At 43.9% G+C, this 22,494-nt stretch overlaps 1 protein-coding gene across 4 annotated transcripts in view; it reads right to left on the reverse strand.

Annotated features, from left to right (window-relative positions):
• ARB2A (ARB2 cotranscriptional regulator A) overlaps positions 1 to 22,494 on the reverse strand; it is a 607,421-nt gene that overhangs the window by 510,480 nt on the left and 74,447 nt on the right. For all 4 annotated transcript variants that reach the window (XM_069751802.1, XM_069751789.1, XM_069751796.1 and 1 more), the window contains one exon: positions 775 to 966. In XM_069751802.1, the coding sequence (XP_069607903.1) occupies positions 775 to 966 (192 nt within the window). The remainder of the gene's footprint in view (positions 1 to 774; positions 967 to 22,494) is intronic.

A 22,494-nucleotide genomic window follows, 5' to 3' on the forward strand; every position in this document is an offset into this window, starting at 1 on the left:
TCCTTTTAAATCTACTTTTAACCTTGAAACTATGAAACTATGTTCAGCAGCCAGACTGGCAGCAATCAGATGAACACCCTTTCAATAACTACAGTTGCATATAACTACCCATTTAGTGTCAAATAATTAACTCAATCCTTCAATAATTAATTTTCAAAAGAAGCACTTCTTGGGCAAAGTTAAACAACTTTACATGTCCTCCTGAATGTACAAAGTTTGTAGCATTCTCACTGCTTAACATGTTACTCTTCGCAAGGAGAAACTATACTTCTTGGATCCTGTTCAGACGCCTCTCAATCAGCCAACAAAGATCTCCACTTTGCACTGATGAGGGGCAGTACCCCGAAACAGTGTCTGCAAATTGAGATTCTGGTTTGGCTTTTATCCCAAGTCATGTGACAAGGCTCGCTAAAGGGTCGACATTGACTGAAAGGATTGCTACTTCCAATAGGTGGCACTAGAGTTCTAGTCCTCTTCCTGTCTGAAGAGACAATTTGCATATTTCCCAGAGGAGCATTGCGGCTTTAAGCCTCCTCACCTCGACATGCTTAACATGTCACTCTCGGCAAGGAGAAACTATACTTCCCTAGTATTCTCACTGTCATTGGATGCAGCTATTCTGGTGTTATGGACCGCCCAATACATGTATGCACAGTCATGCCTCTACTCTCTTTCTCTTCGTTATCTCCTGGTCTGTCAGCATAAAAAATATGTAAATGACTAGACTGTTTTCATTTGCAGTTTTATAAAAGTGGAGACGCAGTATACACTTACCTCCATTGCTTTCTTGATGTAAGGTATTTGTGTCCCGCTATTTAGATCCTCATTTATTATAAGTCTTCTGGCCCACTGTCCTGCCCTCACCACGCCGCTGCCGTGGATTAACACCAACATTTTGTCTGCATTCGTCAGTGCATCCTTACTCATAAAAATAAAACTCCTGGGTTCGTTATCAGCAGCATCTTTCTGAAAAAGAAAGGAACATGCATACTTAAATTTGCATATCCACAAGTTGGGAAGGAAAAATAGGTGCGATAGTAAAGGGTTTGTCTGGTCCAAACAGATAAGTCTGCAGTCACTGTGTGACTGCAGACTTCTGAATCCCCCCCAGAGCACGCATCGGTTTCTGACCCGGGACCGGAGGGAATGTATGAGTTATACATACTCCCGACCTGTGGCCATACACTTGTACAGAGAGGCCGTGGAGCGTCTAGTGATGCAGCCAACCAGTGGACGTAGCCAACTAGAGGGCGCAGCCTCGCTCTATGTAAGTGTATGGAGAACAAGGCCACACCCACTGGCCGGGAGTATGAAACTCATACATACCCTCTAGTCCCAGGTCAGAAACCGCAGACTAAGGCCGGGTTCACATTGCGTTAATAGCAGCCCGTTAAACACATACGTTAACGGGCTGCTGTTAACGCAAGTGCCGTTTTGGCAGCACGCTAGCGCAGATAGAGCATCTGCTAGCTCTATATGCACTAGCAGTGACGGACCCGGAAACGCTGCAGCCCGCATCTCGGGGTTCGTCACTCAATGATGGCACATCGCTAGCGCACGCCCATTGTGGGCGTGCACTAGCGATGCGTCCGACATTGCATTCAATGGCGGCATTAACGGACTACGTTACACCACGTTATGCCGTGGTGTAACGTAGTCCATCTAACAGGCACGATGAACGCAATGTGAACCCAGCCTAATTGGTATGGACCGGATGACTCCTTCAATAGTATTTGCAAACTTTATAAAACACTTGTGGGTTTTAAAAGGGTTATTTATAGCACAATGCAAATAAACAAAAAAAAAAATATTTGACCCTTGAATTCAGCTACTCCACGTAACAGCAGTGTGCTCTAAGGACGGAGAGCAGTGGGCAGTGACATTGCTTGATCACATAAATTCACTCCATAGTAATGAGGCCTGTATGACCTGGGACTAGCAGCCTCAACCCAAAAAAATAAAAAAGGAGAAGGAAAAAACTACGGTAAAACTATAAATAATCAAAAGACATGATTAAAAACACAGTAAAAAAAGAGAAAATGTAGCACAGGAATTGATGTCTATACCACTAAGGGATAGAGATGAGCAAACAAAGTTTAAAAAGTTTGGCATTTGTACTGGACAGTTAATCTGAGAGGGAGATTCTTCTTTTTTTTTTTTCTTACTAAGACCCAAAGTTCGGGTCTCCATTGCTTTCAAAGGAGCTTGGGTTCTTGTTCAAGTTCTGGTACAGTTCTGGTACTCTAACCAAACTTTCGAATAAAATATGGGTTTGGTACCAGGACCTGAACTTCCACGGGTCTGCTCATCTGTACTAAGGAATAACCCAAGCCAGATAACAGGTCCACAATCCTATATAACAGGGGTGAGGAACTTTTCATGTGATTTTTCATGCGGCCCGGGGGCAGGTCCCCGGAGTCCCCAATGCTCAGGCAGCAGCCGCATCCTGCCGGCCCTTTAACCCCCAAGTGCACGGCACGCAGCATTTATAATAGAACTCTGCCTGCCCTGCATATGAAAGATGACGTCGTCTGGGTGGGCAGGGTTAGCACCCAATGCTCTCCCGTCCTTCTATCCCAGAAGACGAGCTGTTGCTGAGTCTAGAGCGATCTCTGTGCTGGCAGCTCTGTGCCTCCCCAGGGATCCCTATGCCATCAGCTCTGCTTTTCTACTGGTGATATGTACCCCTCCTTTCATCTATGTGCCCCCCTATGATCTGTGCTCCTCAGCTATGTGCCCCCTGTTATCTTTGACCTCCCAACTATATGCCACCCTGTGATCTTTGTGCTTCCCAGCTATGTGCCCCATGTGATCTGTGCCCCCCGTAATCTCTGTGCCCCATAGCTATATGTCCCCCTGTGATCTGTGCCCTCCAGCTATGTGCCCTCTGATCTGTGCCCCACCGCTATATGCCCCCTGTAATCTGTGCCCTCCAGCTATGTACCCCCCTGTGATCTGGTCCCCCACCTATATGCCTCCCTGTGATCTGTGCCCCCCAGCTATATGCCTCCCTGTGATCTCTGTGCTCCCCAGCTATGTGCACCCCTGTGATATCTGTGGCTCCCAGCTTTGTGCACCCTGTGATCTATGTGCCCGCCCTGCTATGTACCCCCTGTGATATTTGTGCTCCCCATGTGATCTGTTCCCCCAGTGATCTCTGTCCCCTTCAGCTATGTGCCCCTCGGTGATCTATGAGCACTCCACCCCGGTGATATATGTGCCTCCCTGGTGATGCTTTCCCCCCAGTGCTGTATATCCCCCACAGCTGGATGTGCCCCAAAGTGATGAGCATATTCCCCAGTGCTGCATTTACACCAAAAGTGCTGTATATCCCCCCCACCTGTGATATATATAGCCCCCAGTGATGTATGTGACCACCACAGGTGATGTATAAACTCCCCCAGAGACATATATACCCCCAGTGCTGTCTGTACTTCCTAGTGATGTATATAGCCCCTAAGTGATGTCTATTGCCCCCAGCCTCCCCGGTGATGAATATGTACCAGCCCCTCCTGTAATTTATATGACCCCAGAGTTACCTGTGATGCATATACAGCAGTCCCAGCGTCTCCTGTGTGATGTATGAACAGCAGTCCCAGCGTCTCCTTTGTGATGTATAAACAGCAGTCTCAGCGTCTCCTTTGTGATGTATAAACAGCAGTCTCAGCGTCTCCTTTGTGATGTATAAACAGCAGTCCCAGCGTCTCCTTTGTGATGTATAAACAGCAGTCTCAGCGTCTCCTGTGTGATGTATATACAGCAGTCCCTGCATCTCCTATGTGATGTATATACAACAGTCTCTGTCTCCTATGTGATGTATATACAGCTGTCTCAGCGTCCTCCATGTGATCTAGATACAATAGTCCCGGCATATCCTGTGTGATGTATATACAGCATTCCCAGCATCTCTTATGTGGTGTACATACAGCTGTCTCAGTGTCTCCTATGTGATGTATATACAGTAGTCCCAGCATCTCCTATGTTATGTATATGATTTACCAAACTTATGACAAAGTTGACTGCTCTCCTGGCCGACACAAACCTGGAAAAGCAGCTGTGAGAAGCAACATGATCAGTATGACCCAACATCACAGCTGCAGCAAAAGGAAGCAACTCCAGCCATCACATTAAGGGTGAGTTACCGTAATTACCGTATGTACTAGAGTATAAGCCGACCCAAGTATAAGCCGACCCCCCTAATTTTGCCACAAAAAACTGGGAAAACTTAATGACTCAAGTATAAGCCTAGGGTGGGAAATGCAGCAGCTACCTGTCACGCCGTAAGTGGCATTAAAGGGGCAGGACAGTGTACTGGGACCCGCATCTGTCCCTACCACTTTAATGGGGCCCTGGCTTTCCCTTATCTCGGGGGTACCTATGATGGTTAGGAGGCCTCAACCGCCAGGGTACCCCTGTCTCCTGTGCAGGCCCTATCAGGGGCCCCCTCTCCCCCTAAAGGAGGTGGACTGCACGAGTGTAAAAATACAACAAATAACAGGGTATACAGACAAGGTAACTAAGGCCATGTTCACACCATCCTTTTTTTCATTACAATGTACCCTATGGAAAACAGGAACTGCTGTGCCCACATTGCGGAAAATCGCGAAAAAAGCCGCGCTGAATAGCCGCGGTAAAAAAGAAGTACCATGTTTCTTCTTTTTGCGGAACTGCAGCGGTTCTGCACCCATAGACCTCCATTGTGAGGTCAAACCCGCAGTAAAACCCGCAGATGAAAAAAATATCTGCGGGTTTTCTGCGGTTTGTGGTGCAGAACCGCTGCAGTGTGGCTGCCCCCCCGTGCCCCAATCCCACCCCCCCATGCTCCGATGCCACACCCCAGTGCTCCGACGCCCCCCCCCCCCCGTGCCCTCATCTCCCCCCCTTATACTTACCCGGCCTCCCGGTGTCCGTCCGGCCGTCTTCTCCCTGGGCGCCGCCATCTTGCAAAATGGCGGGCGCATGCGCAGTGCGCCCGCCGAATCTGCCGGCCGGCAGATTCGTTCCAAAGTGCATTTTGATCACTGAGATATAACCTATCTCAGTGATCAAAATAAAAAAAATAGTAAATGACCCCCCCCCTTTGTCACCCCCATAGGTAGGGACAATAAAAAAATAAAGAATTTTTTTTTTCCACTAGGTTAGAATAGGGTTAGGCTTAGGGGTAGGGTTAGGGGTAGGGTTAGTGTATTTTCAGCCATTTTAACCCTAAAAAACTTCCTAGAAAACACACAGGCTCTGCATAGAAAACTGCATAAAAAACGCATAAAAAAGCATCAAAAAACGCATCAAAAAAAGGACCTGCGTTTTCTGCCAAGAGCTGCGGTTTTTAGTCCTGAAAAAAAAGGAGGGAAATCAGGAACGTGTGAACATAGCCTAAAAGTCTCAAACTCACCAAATGCTCACACAACCACAGAGGAAACACAGAGAAGGGAAGAGAAGGAATAAACTAGGAAGGAAAACAGGTTAAACATGCAACCAAAACCGCAGACAACAATCTCTGTAAACAAACCTCCAACACCAACACTACGCTCCTTCAACCTCCAGCCAGGCAGTAGAACTGATCACTTACAATAGCTGAAGTCAGGACTGGGTCTATATAGAGGATCAGATTACAAAATCCACATCAGCTGAGAGAGACCCAGCTCTCAGCAATAAGGTTAACTCCTGCACTGCTGGCACAAAGCAGCCAGGTCAGAATACAGGTGAAGAGCTTCTGTTCACTGTGTGTGAATGAGGCCCAGAGCGCTGCGGTTCTCTGGAACCTTTCTGACGCGGTAGCCCCGTGACACTACCGGTAAATGTCAAAAGTAAAAATAGATACCAATAAAAGTAAAATTAATTGAGACATCAGTAGGTTAAGTGTTTTTGAATATCCATATTGAATCAGGAGCCCCATATAATGATCCATAAAGTTTATGATGGGCCCCATAAGATGCTCCATATTAAAAATATGCCCCATATAATCCTGCATAAAGGTTAATAATGGCCCCATAAGATGCTCCATGGACACATTTGCCCAATATAATGCTGCACAAATGTTGATTATGGCCCCATAAAATGCTCCATAAAGATATTTGCCCCATACAGTGCTGCACAAATGTTATGGCCCCATAAGAGGCTCTATACAGACACTTGCCCCATAATAGTGCTGCACAAATGTTATGGCCCCATAAGATGCTCCATACAGACACTTGCCCCATTTGCTGTTGCTGTGATAAAAAAAAAAAAATCACACTCCCCTCTCCTTCGCTCAGGCCCCCGGCACTTTCAATATTCACCTGATTTTGTTCCGGCGCTGCTCCATCTTCAGCACTGACGTTCAAGCAGAGGGCGCGCACTAACTACGTCACCGCGCCCTCTGACCTGAGCGTCCCTGCTGAAGACAGAGCAGCGGCAGCTGGAACGAGGAGCAGGTGAATATCGCGCAGCGCTCCCTCCCAGTTATACTTACCTGCTCCTGGCATGGTGCAGTCCCTGCTTCCCGGCGCTGCTGCTTCTTCCTCTACTGAGCGGTCACCGTTACCGCTCATTACAGTAATGGATTTGTGGCTCCACCCTTATGGGAGGTGGAGCCGCCTATTCATTACTGTAATGAGCGGTACCATGTGACCGCTCACTACAGGAAGAAGCTGCCGGCTCCGGGGAAAAGACGTGCAGGGACCGCGCCAGGAGCAGGTGAGTATAATTAGACAGCCCCTGCTCCCCCTCCCCGACCGACCCCTGGGTATGACTCGAGTATAAGCCGAGAGGGGGACTTTCAGCCCCCCAAAATGGGCTGAAAATCTCGGCTTATACTCGAGTATATACGGTAATTGTTTGACTAAATATACCTGTGTAATTTTCAAGGTGATCATTTTTGTGTGGCCCCGAATGATGGTAGAAATTTCCAAATGGCCCCCCCGGCTGGAAAAAGGTTCCCCACCCCTGCTATATAACTACACCATGACACATAGTGCCAAGTGGCCAAACAACTAATTTCAAATGGGTTGACCGTGATTTTGCCATGTCGCTAATGCATAAAGCACTTTTCCATCCTGTTCATACACAAGTTATCACCTTCAGCTTCCAGCCTATGTTTCAACTGGCGATGCATTGAAGATTACAGACCTGCTTCTCAACATTATTCTGTTTTCTACACAACAAATTATTTCCTGACATTTTAAATTTCTCCATTTAGAGGTCCTAATTAAAACTTCATACAACAGCAATTTGTCTTTTTACTGCGGTAATTCATTAAACAAAGCTTTCACTGAGCAACGTCCATAAAGGTCAGGGCTGAGCACAACCTTGCTTTATCGACAAATCAACCAATAATGCATTTAGTTCTAAGAGCAGCAAGACTACATAAAGCAATTTGTATCTATTAAACCCACACAGAATCAGGTGGGCTAACAAACCTCTTGAACTTTAATCTGTTCTTTAAATCCAAAATAGAAAACTTTCAAGATCCAAGGGTATTTTACCACGAGGAGGTCACCGCATAAACATTGCTTTGGTAATAGGGAGGACGAGATTTTACAGATGAGAGCAGTCACGCTACTCAAATCTTTCCCACCACAGATAACACAGACCAGACATGAAGACATCTTAGGATCGGCAATATACAAGACCAAAGCTTACACTTACCGGTATAGGTTATTTAAAAAAGAAATATTAGCTCATAGTGTTCAGATTGGCTGCTGTTTATGAGCAAAAGTTCCTTAACCCCTTAGTGCCAGAGCCAATTAGGTACTTAATGACCAGGACAATTTTTACAATTCTGACCACTGTCACTTTATGAGGTTATAGCTCTGGAACGCTTCAACGTATCCCACTGAGAGTGTTTTTTAAGTGACATATTGTACTTCATGTTAGTGGTAAAAATTCTTCAAAACAATTTGCGATTATTTATGAAAAAAACAGAAACTTGGCAAAAATTTTGAACATTTTGCAATTTTCAATCTTTGAATTTTTGTACCCTTAAATGAGAGAGTAGTGTCAAACAAAATAGTTACCGGTAATAAATAACACTTACCACATGTCAACTTTACATCAGCACAATTCTAATTTTTTTGTTAGTACGTTATAAGGGTTAAAAGTTGACCAGTAAGTTCTCATTTTTCCATTAAAATTTACAAAACCATTTTTTTAGGGACCACCTCACATTTGAAGCGAGTTTGGGGGGGTCAATATGACAGAAAATACCCCAAAATGACACTATTATAAAAACTGCACCCCTCAGGTTGCTCAAAACTATACTCAGGAAGTTTATTAACCCTTCAGGTGCTTCACGAGAACTAAAGCAATGTGGAAGAAAAAAAATGAACATTTTACTTTTTCACAAAAAATTTATTTACTTTAGATCCCAACTTTTTTTTTTTTCACAAGGGTAACAAAAGAAATTGCACAGCAAATTTTGTGGTTCATTTTCTCCTGAGTACACCGATACACCATATGTGGTGGAAAGCCACTGTTTGGGAGCATGGCAAGGCTCAGAAGGGAGGGAGCACAGTTTGACTTTTTGAACGCTGAATTGACTGAAATCAATGGTGTGCGCCATGTTGCATTTGGAGACCCCCCAATTCTAACTCCAACCCTAACACAGCCATTTTTTTTTACAAGGTTATCAGGAGAAAATGGACCACAAAATTTGTTGTACAATTTCTACTGAGTATGCCAATACCTCATATGTGGGGTAAAGCCACTGCTTGGGTGCAATGCAGGGCTCAGAAGGGAGGGAGCACCATTTGACTTTTTTGAACAGAAAATTGGCTGGAATCATTGGCAGGCTCCATATCTCATTTAAAGACCCCCTGATGTACCTAAACAGTGAAACCCCCCCCCCCCCCAATTCTAACCATAACCCCAACCCTATCTTTAGCCCAACTCTAATAGAAAAAAGGAAATAAATGCATAAATGCATTTTATTTTTACCTAACTAAGGGGGTGATGAAGGGGGGTTTTATTTACTATATATATATATCCGTGATAGACCCCATCAGTGTGATCAAAATTAACCAATAGGAAAAATTTCCTATTGTTGCCATGTGCTGGCCAGCAGATCTTGACAGGTGCAATGTGCATGCCATTTTCTTCCCGGAAGACGACGCTGCCGGCAGGGGGACTTCCCGGGGGACTTCACGGTTTTGGTTGCAGGGACACTGGAGGTACTGGGTGGGGGGGTCGTGGGACCCCATTTCTCTCTCCTCTGATGTACGATTAAATCCGAGGAGAGATAAATCAATTAATTAATAACGGCGATCGCAACACTGGGGTTGGTAAAATTTGATCCGAATCAAGTTCTCTGGTGTCTCATCTACCCCCGATAGCAGAGACCCCAGAGAAATTCCGATGATGTGGGGCACTATACACTTATTTATCAGAGCTGTTAAAAAGCTGTGCTGAGGCATAAGTATTCTAAGGCTACTTTCACACTAGCGTTAACTGCAATACGTTAAAATGCGTCGTTTTGCAGAAAAAACGCATCCAGCAAAATATTTTGCTGGATGCGTTTTTTCCCCATAGACTTGTATTAGCGACGCATTGCGACGGATTTGCATACGTCGGTATACGTCTTTCGACGGATGCGTCGAAATTAGGCAACACGTCGTCTGGAAAAACGTAGATTGCAACGTTTTTTGGCTCCGACAAAAAAACGTGTCTCGGCGCATCCATCGGCATGCGTCTTTGGCTACAATGAAAGTCTATGAGCGACGGATGCGTCGAGACACGTCGTACGACGCAATGCAGCGCTGTAATACGTTTTTTTCTACTGAGCATGCTCAGAAACAGGATTTTTTTAGCTAATTGGCCAGACATCCCCAAATAGACGGATCCGTCGAAATGCTGTATGCGTTGCATACATTTTGCACTTTTTTGACGCATCCGTTTTTTCAGCAAAAAGACGTTTTTGTGACGGTTTGCAGTTAACGCAAGTGTGAAAGTAGCCTAAGGCTACTTTCACACTAGCGTTAACTGCAATACGTTAAAATGCGTCGTTTTGCAGAAAAAACGCATCCAGCAAAATATTTTGCTGGATGCGTTTTTTCCCCATAGACTTGTATTGGCGACGCATTGCGACGGATTTGCATACGTCGGTATACGTCTTTCGACGGATGCGTCGAAATTAGGCGACACGTCGTCTGGAAAAACGTAGATTGCAACGTTTTTTGGCTCCGACAAAAAAACGTGTCTCGGCGCATCCATCGGCATGCGTCTTTGGCTACAATGAAAGTCTATGAGCGACGGATGCGTCGAGACACGTCGTACGACGCAATGCAGCGCTGCAATACGTTTTTTTCTACTGAGCATGCTCAGAAACAGGATTTTTTTAGCTAATTGGCCAGACATCCCCAAATAGACGGATCCGTCGAAATGCTGTATGCGTTGCATACATTTTGCACTTTTTTGACGCATCCGTTTTTTCGGCAAAAAGACGTTTTTGTGACGGTTTGCAGTTAACGCTAGTGTGAAAGTAGCCTTAACTGCTGCCGTTAAAAGGCGTATCGGTGGTCGTTAAGGGGTTAAGAAGTCAAGCAACTACAAATTTTAATCTTATATAAAAGCAAAAAGTTCCACTAACTTTGCCTTCTGATCAAGAATAACTTGTACAAATAAGTTCTATATAGCAGCAATGCAATTTATATGTCACATGTTTGATCCTTGGTTATATCTTAGAGAAGATTCATTTGAGGGTTTAAAAAAAAAATCTTGTGGTAATTGCTGACTTTTTTGCACCAAATTCCATCAAAATGGTGCACATGGTTCATTCATTTTGCGCAGTCTTTTTTCCTGTCTCAACCATTGTTGTGACTTCATACAGCAAAAAGTCAAAAGTTTTCAAAATATCAAATCATAAATGTAGCAAAAACATTTGCAAACTTTAAGGGTATGTGCACATGTATAATGGTCCTCTGCGGATTATTCCGCAGCTGAATTGATAAATCTGCAGGGCAAAAATGCTGCGTTTTTGCTGCAGATTTATCGCGGATTTACCGCGGATTTCACTGCGGTTTTACACCTGCGGTTTTCTATTGGAGCCGGTGTAAAGCAGCTGCGGAATCCGCAGAAAGTGACATGCTGTGGAATGTAAACCGCTACGTTTCCGCACTTTTTTTCCGCAGCATGGGCGCAGCGTTTTCTGTTTCCAATAGGTTTACATTGTCATGTAAACTCATGGGAAACGCTGCGGATCCGCAGCAAAATCCGCAGCGTGTGCACATAGCCTAAATCCTGCCCACAGTGGCGAGCTTAAAAAAAAAAAAAAAAAAAAAAACTAAGAAAAAAAAAGACAAGCACAGATTCAAAAAAGATGCAAAAGGAAAACATGAATTTGGTGCAGACAAAAAGAAAAAAAAAAAAAGGCAGCTAGCGCTGCTCAATTCTTTTGTTTGTATGTTATGCCATCGTACCAGCATTGCATCTGTTCACAGTTGCTTTATTCTGTTCAAAAGTGCTGGTAAGATTTTTCTCTCTCTCAAGTATTCTGTTGGAGATGGTGACTGCCTCCATTTTTGGTTGAACACTCCACCGATCAGCCCCAGGCTGATATTACTTCGTGCTGGATCCCTACTGGAGCTTTAAAATTTGTAGGCTTTTGGCCCAGAAGAGAAATGTCTGAAAAATATCAAATCGGGGTCCCATAAATACACGCGTTGTTGTGGCTGGTGGGAAAGCATGAATTGATTTATTTGTGTGCTAAGTATCTTCATTTTTATAAGTACGGTATATTCTATATAGCAGTAATGCAGTCAAAATTTCATACAGTATATTCCATTTTTGGAGGCATATCTATTCACTATGCATTACAAAATTCATCAAATGAATTTGGAGTTGGGTTCATAGCAAAATACCAGACTCCCCTTATTCCATCAAAGTGAGAAAAGAAGAGGAACAAGTTAGGGTCTACTCCTGATGGAGCAGGAAACATTACAAAAAGATTTTTACTGACACATGACAGACCCCATAAGAGTCCATCAGGTTTCTAATGGCAAGATGAGGGATAAAATAAAGGTGTAAGCAGAGCCTTTCAGAACTACACCTGATTTCTGTAAAGTCAGCGCTGTCAATCAAGGAAGTGGGATGCAGATACAGATGCAAAATAAGTAGGTGGGAACTGGTCAGCCTTGCCAAGGGTGCACTCAGCTTGGTTTGAACAGTCATTTTGTAGTGTCACACTCCCTTTAACTGTGTTGTGTTGGTACATGAGCACTAAGCAGACTGCATGAGATCACAGGGTCACATCTGTCAACATGAATGCGTTGCACCATTTTAGGTGGGGCCAGAATAGTAAAAGAAGCAGCTAACCATTCTTTACAGTTAGTCTGAGAAGGAAAGACCCCGAGATCCATCAGTGATGGTAGACCACTTGCCTATCTCTTGACACCTGCTCTGTACTTCTGAGTGAGGGCTTACACAAATACGGAGACTAGTCAGATATTGATTTGTGTGTCAGATTAAACTCAATTCATGTTTATAGGTCCAAGAAAAAAAGCAAATCTGACATGACTCAGATGCCATCCACGGCTGAACCTTTTTTCACGGACTGTTTGATAGGAGCTTGAAAAACTGATGAAACGGCGACCAAACTCTGATGGAAAAAAATGACACTGACCAAACTGAGTTTCCAGTGTTTCAACAATTTTCTCGTATGAGAAAATCACCGATGTCTGAATGAGCCCTAAATGAGCCTGCTGGTGAAAGCGCGTCCAGAGAAGAGTGCAGTGCCAATACCTAGGGTTTACTGATTAAACTGTGGCACTTGTGTCTATGGCCAATGCCAGTCTGTCTGCCCTGTGACCTACTGCAGAACATAGAATGTGGACTGTCACAGGTAACTGTGGCCTGTACTGTTAGCTCTTCAGTAGCCCGAGACAGTCAGAAAAACTGTCCCCTATACCGCGAGTTCTACTTTGACCTGTTTCTAGTGAGAAACGTTTAACTATTCTATGTTGTGTAAACCTTAAGATGTGGCAGATTTATTGCCCGTTAAGGGGTTATCCCTTTTAGGCGAGTGTGATTTTAGATATTTTACAGTGACTGGGGTCCAGCACGAGGTAACAACCCTGCCCGAGTCTAGTTAAGGCTGTTCACTGCTATGGTGCTAGTGTTTTGGCTGCAGTGATTATGCCATGTCGATAGCGCACATCACTGCTGCAGCCAATAGTTGGTAGACAGCATGAGCCACTGAGCACAGTAACTGGATACAGCGGTGATGTGAGCTGTCAACGTCATGCAACTGCTGCAGCTAAACCGCCGAGATCGATGCAGCAGTGGACAGCTGGTCCATGGTGTAGTTGAGTACCTCCTTATATTTTAGGTATTTTACAGCATTTGTGGTCCAACATCCTGAAAGTGCACAACCCATTTAAAGGGAACCTGTCACCCCGTTTTTTGAGATTGAGCTATAAATACTGTTAAATAGGGCCTGCGCTGTGTGTTCCTATAGTGTATGTAGTGTACCCCGATTCCCCATGTATGCTGAGAAATAACTTACCAAAGTCGCCGTTTTCGCCTGTCAATCAGGCTGGTCAGGTCGGGAGGGCGTGGTGACATCGCTGGTTCTTCCTCAGCTTTACGTTGGTGGCGTAGTGGCGTAGTGGTGAAGACACAGCGCGCGATCTGCGCTGTCATCCCTTTCGTCGGTGGGGGCGGCCATCTTCCTGGGGCCGCGCGTGCGCAGATCGAGTGCTCTGCTGCACGGGGCTTCAGGAAAATGGCAGCGGGATGCCGCGCGTGCGCATTAGAGATCGCGGCGGCCATTTTCCCAAAGCCGAGTTTGCATCTCGGCTTTGGGAAAATGGCCGCCGCGATCTCTAATGCGCACGCGCGGCATCCCGCGGCCATTTTCCTGAAGCCCCGTGCAGCAGAGCACTCGATCTGCGCACGCGCGGCCCCAGGAAGATGGCCGCCCCCACCGACGAAAGGGATGACAGCGCAGATCGCGCGCTGTGTCTTCACCACTACGCCACTACGCCACCAACGTAAAGCTGAGGAAGAACCAGCGATGTCACCACGCCCTCCCGACCTGACCAGCCTGATTGACAGGCGAAAACGGCGACTTTGGTAAGTTATTTCTCAGCATACATGGGGAATCAGGGTACACTACATACACTATAGGAACACACAGCGCAGGCCCTATTTAACAGTATTTATAGCTCAATCTCAAAAAACGGGGTGACAGGTTCCCTTTAATCAAAAACTCTTAAGCCGTGTCCCTTGAGATGATGTTTTCCATAATCCACAAGCTTTGTAAATCAGGATAATATACTTTAATCCTGAAGTGTAACCATCAAGTTCTGAGCCTCTATCCAATGCGTAACCATCGAGTTACTGCCTTCTGTGAGACACTAACATTTATGCCAACCTTTCAAGAGTAAAATAAAATCTTACTTAAACCTTTCCATGTATGTGTTCGCCACTGTGTCATACTCAAGTAAAGAGCTGAGTTTGGGTGGTGGGGGGGTTGAGAGGGTCACAAGTCACACACTAAAACTAACCAGCTCCCATACTTACTAAGCCATAACATCAGACCAACGAAATGAGGAAGTGAACAACATTATTTCATGATAACATCATATGTCAAGAGGTAGGATATGTCAGCCAGTAATCGAACAGTCAGTTTTTGAAGATTTGTTGGATGCAGACTTTTTTTTTTTTTTTTTTTACAAGCACACAGATCTTAGAAACTTTATCAAAGGTCAAATTGTGATGGATGCAAGTCTGGGTCAATGTATCTCCAAATGCAGGTTTTGTTGGGTATTCACAGTAAGCAGTGGCAGGTGGTTCCAATCAAACATGGGCCAAGGAAGAACAGTCTGTCAATCGGCAACAGAGTCGTAGGTGCCCAAGACTCACTGAAGCACATGGGAAGCCAAAGCTAGTCCGCCTGGTCTAATCCGAAAGAAGACTTGGTGTACTGCAGAAGAACGGATGTTAGTGTATGACAAAAATGCATGGTGGCCTCATCTTCCAGCTCTCAGGAATTAAATGACCTGCTATGAAGTTCGTGTTGTCAAAGGTCTAGTGGAGTCTATGCTTCAATAGGTCACAGCTATTTGGGCAAAGATGAGGGGTTGTATACAATATTAGGTTGGAAAGCTATGGGTAATTCTTGTACTTTGATGAGGAGTGATTCATGATGCACTACACACCTACTACATCTATGATCTTTGGCAGATGAATACAACTACATCACATAGGAATATTGTCTATTTAACTAAAAACCTACAATGAAGCACTGTATGTTCGACAATTCCATTACCAACGTACCAAACTACAGCTAGTTTGTTTAACTTGTTACAAAATGTTCCCACCACTACAAAAGATTCTGCTTCATGGCATCTGGTATATTTCATGGCCTTCAACACAGAAAAAATATCTATGTGGCGCATACAATCAGGCAATATTAACAACAAAAACAAGATCTGCAGGGCAACACATACAATGCACTGCATTACCACAAATGTACACTGATCTAAGCCAACCAATTCAATAATTACGCCGCTATTGAAAAGGCATTAGACTTGTTTTTGCTTTCATCTTCCCCCATTATGAGTATAATGGGTTATAAATCAAGTAACCATCTTTATATGATGGGGAGGAAAGAGAGAAAGGGGAAAAAAGAAAAAACCTTGCAAAAAGGGTCAGAGTTTACTGGAAACATAAAGAGAAGCTAAAAGGGAACTCCGCAGAGGTGTCCAATCAGGTTATTTCATTAAGAGCTCAGCGTCACAAAGGGCAGTTTGAAAAATTCAGATGCTAAAATAAGAAGGATTTACATGTATAAAGCATAGTACATTTGTCCGGTTTCTTAACAGTGCTGCAAAACACAGAAGCAGTATTAAGAAGAAGAATTCTTAAGTCACAGGCGCCTGCATGCAGCCCAACAATAAGGGACAGGGTTGGAAGGACTACAGCAGGAAATCCAAGCTGCTGACCTCATATTCCTTACAGAGCCTAGCCTTCTACATCCATCTTACGTCTGTATTGTTAGCGGAGAGCATCCCCAGCCCTGCCCATAAAAAGGAAATAATGAGACGTCTGGCACATTAAAGGGACGTCGTTCTTAAAGACACTGCAGCGTGTAGTCCCAAATCACATCTACAGACTCGTGCCTGGGTCACGATGTCTTACATCTCTAAAACATATAGGAGAATATCGGCATAACTACATTAGGTGATTGCCACTTGGTTATGATCCTCCACAGGCAAGATGACAGGCAGGAAGCCATTGTGAGAATGCGCTCTTCTACTATAGCAAAGGAACATTTCGCTTTCACGCACAGAGCCATTTCTTTTTATGAATAACTGTTGCATATCTGCACATCAGAATATAAAGGAGGTTTAGTGGATGAATTGACAGTTACAAGTTGGTTCCATATTTAACAGCACCTACTACATTTAGTGGAGACTGCACCAGTGTTGCTTTTAAAAGGTAATAGGTCATGTATTTAATTTCAGCTGCATTAAAACGAGAAATCGGCACTTTGCAAACTCTGCCATAAAATGAGAAATAAATGCTACTCACGACCTGAATCATCCAGATCTCCAGTGGCCTGATGCAGCGGTCAGGTGACTGACCAACAATGGGGGTGAGCAGTGGGCAAACTGAATTAAAAGTAACACATATCTTTAGTTTATAACTATCCCTATGATCTAGACAGTTTGGAAAAGTACTGGAACACCCCTTTTTATTTTAAAGGGAACCTGTCACCCTGAAAATCGCGGGTGAGGTAAGCCCACCGGCATCAGGGGCTTATCTACAGCATTCTGTAATGCTGTAGATAAGCCCCCGATGTTACCTGAAAGAGGAGAAAAAGACGTTATATTATACTCACCCAGGGGCGGACCCGCTGCTGGTCCGGTCGGATGGGCGTCTCTGGTCCGCTGCGGCGCCTCCCATCTTCATTCCAAGACGTCCTCATCTGATCTTCAGCCACGGCTCCGGCGTACTTTGTCTGCCCTGTTGAGGGCAGAACAAAGTACTGCAGTGCGCAGGCGCCGGAAAGGTCAGAGAGGCCCGGCGCCTGCGCACTGCAGTACTTTGCTCTGCCCTCAACAGGGCAGACAAAGTACGCCTGCGCCGGAGCCGTGGCTGAAGATCAGAAGAGGACGTCTTGGAATGAAGACGGGAGGCGCTGTTCCAGACCTGAGACACCCATCGGAGCAGGACCGCCCCTGGGTGAGTATAATCTAACCTCTTTTTCTCATCTTTCAGGTAACATCGGGGGCTTATCTACAGCATTACAGAATACTGTAGATAAGCCCCTGATGCCGGTGGGCTTACCTCACCCGCGATTTTCGGGGTGACAGGTTCCCTTTAAAAAGGGAAGCCATCTTCAGATAACGACCAATTTAATAAATTAGCTTCTTCTGTTGTATTTTTTTTTTTAAGTTTTTTTTTTAGTGTCATGATCTTCATGAAAAAAAAAAACATAGTATATTGCAATTGTCACACTGGTTACAGTACAATGGCATCTAAAAGTTTGGGAACCCCTAGTCAAAATTACTGTTATTGTGAACAGTTAAGCGAGTGGAAGATGAAATAATCTGCAAAAGGGCTAAAGTTAAAGATGACATATTTCCTTTGTATTTCAGGCCAAAAATGCAGCCCATGACCATTGGCTGCAACACAAACCCAAAGCATTCCACCCCCATGCTTAATGGTTGGCGAGATGTTCTTTTCCTGAAATTTTGTGCCCTTTTTTTCTCCACTTTTGATCATTGCAACCAAAGAGTTCTATGTTACCCTCGTTGTTTGCTTCCAAAATGCATCAGGCCTGTTTAGATGTTCTTTTACTTCTGACACTGAATTTTATGGTGAAGAGAGGTTTTCTTCTGATGACTCTTCTAAGAAGGCAATATTTGTGCAGGTATCTCTGAACTCTAAAAGTACCACAGCTCCAGAGTCTGCTAAATCTTTCTGAATGTCTTTTGCAGTGAAGCAGTGGTTGCAATTTGCCTCTCTAGAAATCCTATGAGCAGCTGTAACTGAAATTTTGCTTGGTCTTCCAGACCTTATCTTGACCTGCACTGTTGCGATTAACTGCCATTTGTGAATAACATTTCAAACTGAGGAAAAGGCAACTTGAAAAACGCTTTGCCATCTTCTTATAGCCTTCTCATATTTTGTGTGCCTCCACCATTTTCAGAGTGTTTCAGAGTGCCAAGTAGCTGCTTTGAGGAACCCCTCGTTGCTGTTTTTTGGAACAAGGTTAGAGGAAGCTGGCTTTTCATAAAGCTGAGAAAATTGCATCATCTGGCCTTTCCCAACAAAATCATGAACAAGCCATAACCCTAACAGGCTAATTAAGGTTTGAAATCTTGGTCAAAGTTATCTGAACACAAATCTCCAAGGGTGCCCAAACTTTTGCATTGACCCATTTTCCTTTTTGGATTTTTTAAAAAGAAAAAAAAATCCTTTTTTTTCCCTACTAAAATACAAAGGAAATGTGTCATCTTTAACTTTGGGCCCTTTAGAGATCATTTCATCTTCAAATTGCTTAACTGTTCACAATAACAGTAATTTTGACTAGGGGTGCCCAAACTTTTACATGTCATGGTAGCTCTTTGAGACTAACTTCCTGTCATTTCAGAAACAGGTAACAAATGTTTTCTCATCATGAGAAGGAGGATTACAATGACAAGTAACACCTCCACACACAGCTGGTAACACAGGATCCACCCATAATATTAGATGAGGTCACAGCTGATCTTGCTCACCCTTTCTTCACAATGAACAGGCTCATTAGACACTTCATTAAAAAAGATAGGGTTGGGGTCTGCCCATTGCGACTTTGTACATGAATTATTTCTCGAAACAGAGAAGTAAAAGCATACAAATGCCCCAGTGTGAAGATGCCAAGATTTCGATTTTCTACTTTTAATATGGAGTGATATGTTTAAGAAAAAAAAAATTACCACTTTTTTAAAAATATACATTTAACATAAAACTGGTTTAATTAGTAGGTCATTTTCTGGTGATCGTTTGATATTAATGGCAAGTGATTGGTCCTCTTGAAGGTAAACTGTTTTATTTGGTCTATCCAATCTTTCTTTACCATAGAGCCACATTCAGCTCTGACAGATGGTTGCGAGCCACATCAATAGCCCTAAAAGCAGTGATACACAGTGCTTCCCGCATTACTTGTATGCCAATAGCCTAAGCTTCCCCCACAGAAATCACACTGACCCTATGTACCGCCCAGTCTTATAGGCAGCATACATGCGACCAGGGGTTTCCAACTTTAACCCCATTTGGTACTCTCATATCAAGCACTCCAACCACACTACCATATCCAGCTTAAAGCACCCGCATTATCTGGCAGTAGCATTCCATTTCTCACCATATTTATCTCTCCAACTCTATGGGCTAGTATATGCACATCCAGGTCTGCTCTTCTGTGTGGGGTTACACAGAAAAGTCTGGGGGCCTGCTCTTTTTAGCGGTTTGCTAGACCTGGTTCTAATGCGCCAAGTTGGCAGAAAGCCGCGAGTCACACAATATGGACCCGCGAGCCACATCTTGGGGACCTCTGATATAATCTGTGCTGTTCCCCTAAATCTGGCATGGTTTTTCCTTTCGTTCCTGCGTCTCTCCATTCCAGAGATAAGGTCACCTCTTCCTACCAGGTTAATATAGTCTTGTTAGCCAAAGGGACATTTTCATGAGGATTTCGCCCTCATGAATAATAAGACAAGATTACAAACAGGGAAGAAGAGAACATATCTCAAATGGAATTGAGAAGAATGGGGACAAAAAAAATAAAACAATGGAAGAGTCAGAATCATAGAGGCAAACAGACCAGTTGTTACACTTAAATACACCATGGATTCTTACCGGTAGCCGTATTTTCCAGAAGCCATAACAGCACACCTGAGAGAGGGATCCGCCCAGCAATGACAGGAAACCTACTGAAATGAAAGAGTGGTACCCTCTTCCCTGCATCAGTTAAGTTACAGAGGACGAGACGAACTCCAAATTAATTATATACATAACCAAAACCAAATCACACGATCACCAAATCTATAGTGCACCCATATGGTGATAAAAATGGGGAATATACGGGTACTGTCATGGGTTCTGGAAAAAAAGGCTACAGGTAAGCAACCTTGGTGTTTTCGCTACACCCATGACACCACAAATGAGAGACTTTTGGAGAACTGAAACACCTTAGGGAGGAACCAACGCTTGCAGCAACCTTCTACCAAAGGTTAAGTCAGCAGATGAGGACAGATTCACTCTGCAGTGCTTAAAGAAGGGAGATGGTGAGGACCAAGTAGCAGCCTTATAAATCTGATCAGTTTATACCGCCATTTTTTCTGGCCAGGAGGTTGCCTTCAGGAACCGAAGCACCACTCGCAGTGTAAGACAAACTAATGGGCTCCCTGATCCATCTGGCAATGGTACCTTTGGATACCTTGTACCCCTTTCTACTACCCTGAAAGACTATTAACAGGGACTTGTCTTGACTCCACTGACTGGTCATAGATATATATTGTCACAGAGACCTTTTGAAAGATCTAACCTATGGAATATTTCCCTCCTTGGATTCCTAGGGTTATTACAAAAAGAGGAAAGATTAGCTTCTTGTCTCCTACTGAACTTAAGGGCTACTGTCACGGGTTTACCGCGATAGAGAGGAGCCAGAAGAATGCAGCACCTGATTTCTCCTACTCCTACACTGATTAGAAGCACTTCACATTCATCTTAACCCCTTTCTGACATTGGACGTAATGATCCGTCCATGTGACCTGGGCCAATTTGACCTTGGACGAATCATTACGTCATCGAGATCGCCCGCTCCCGGCACTTTAACCTCCGAAATGCTGTGATCGAAAAAGATCGCAAAATTTCAGAAGCCGACAGAGCCGACAGCCCCTCTGTCTTTGGATTGGAGACGCCACGGCGTGACGTGGGGTCCCAATCGTTGCCATGGTGACCCGATGTCATCATGACAACATCCGGGTCACCAGAGCTAGGAAACATGTGGATCAGTACGCAGTGCATGATCAAGTCTCTCTGTCAGTGCAGCGTTGACAGCTTCTATGGCATGTAGATGCTGCTTCATCTCCATGTTATGGAAGCAATCAGCCTGCAAAAAATAATTGTCCCATAGCGACAAAATTCGAAAAAAGTAAATACAATTTTTTAAATAACTGCAAAAATATTTAAAAAAAAAACAAAACTATATATTCTATCTCTAAATAAAAATATTTGAATGGAAAAAAATATATAAACAATAAAAGTACACATCATCATACCGCCTAACAAAAAGTGGAATAACACGCGATCAAAAAGACGGATGTAAAACATGGCACCACTGAAAAAGTTATCTTGTCCTGCAAAAAAAATAAATAAAGGCCGCCATACAGCTGGAAAAATAAAAAAGTTAGTTCTCCGAATAAAGTGATCCAAAAATTATTATTTTTTCTATAAAAGTTTTTATTGTATAAAAGCGTCAAATCATAAAAAAAGGATATAAATGAGGTATCGCTGTAATCGTACTGACCCGAAGAATAAAACGGCTTTAACAATTTTACCACACACAGAATGGCATAAACTCCCCGAAAAAGAAATTCATGAATTGCTGCCTCCCAAAAATCAGAATAGAAAGTGATCAAAAAATGTCATGTGCCCAAAAATTGTACCAATAAAAATGTCAACTCGTCCCTCAAAAAACAAGACCTCACATGACTCTGTGGGCCAAACTATGGAAAAATTATAGCTCTCAAAATGTGGTGATGCAAAAACTATTTTTTGCAATAAAAAGCCAAACATAAAAACCCGCTATAGCGCCTCTTTCACACGTCCTGATATTTCCGGTACTAAAGATGTCAGTGTCTGTGTTTGTAATACATGTGGCACATGTGTGGCAACCGTGGAAGAAGTGTTACAGTAAGCGCTGTTCCCTGGCGCCAGGTGCTGAACACGGCTCGCATGATTCTCCCCTGCTCTGCCGGTGATCAGCGCGAGCAGGGGAGAATGATGAGAGTTATATTTAAGTAATAAAAGAGACAACAGGCGGCGGCTGAAGGGCCTATTACTCTCATCAGCCTACCCATGCTGCTGCTAATAACAGTGACAGCAGGAGCAGCTGATAGGAGTATTCATCAGCTGCTGCCTGCGCTATCTTAGGACAGTAAGCTGGGTCAGGTCTTAGTATAACCCCATCCTCATATCTGTGTATAGGGAGGGCATATGGACAGGGCCTGTATATCGCTCACTCTGAGGGCCAATCTTAGAGCCACTAATATAATGGTTTTAAGAGTAAGGAATTTAACTGACAAATCCTGCAGGGGTTCAAACAGGTTTTTAGTGAATGCATCTAGTACCAAATTTAGATTCCATGCTGGAATTTTTGAGATTGTGACCGGCCTGAACCTACCACAGGATTTTATGAATCATGACACCCATTTACTTACAGCAAGATTACAATTTTATAACGCACGAGTGCAATGTGAGAAACTCGCACGAGTCTCTCGCATCAATATCCAGCACTGCCGCCGGCACTCG

The sequence above is a fragment of the Ranitomeya imitator genome, chromosome 1, assembly GCF_032444005.1.
Source record: "Ranitomeya imitator isolate aRanImi1 chromosome 1, aRanImi1.pri, whole genome shotgun sequence".
Taxonomy (NCBI): domain Eukaryota; kingdom Metazoa; phylum Chordata; class Amphibia; order Anura; family Dendrobatidae; genus Ranitomeya; species Ranitomeya imitator.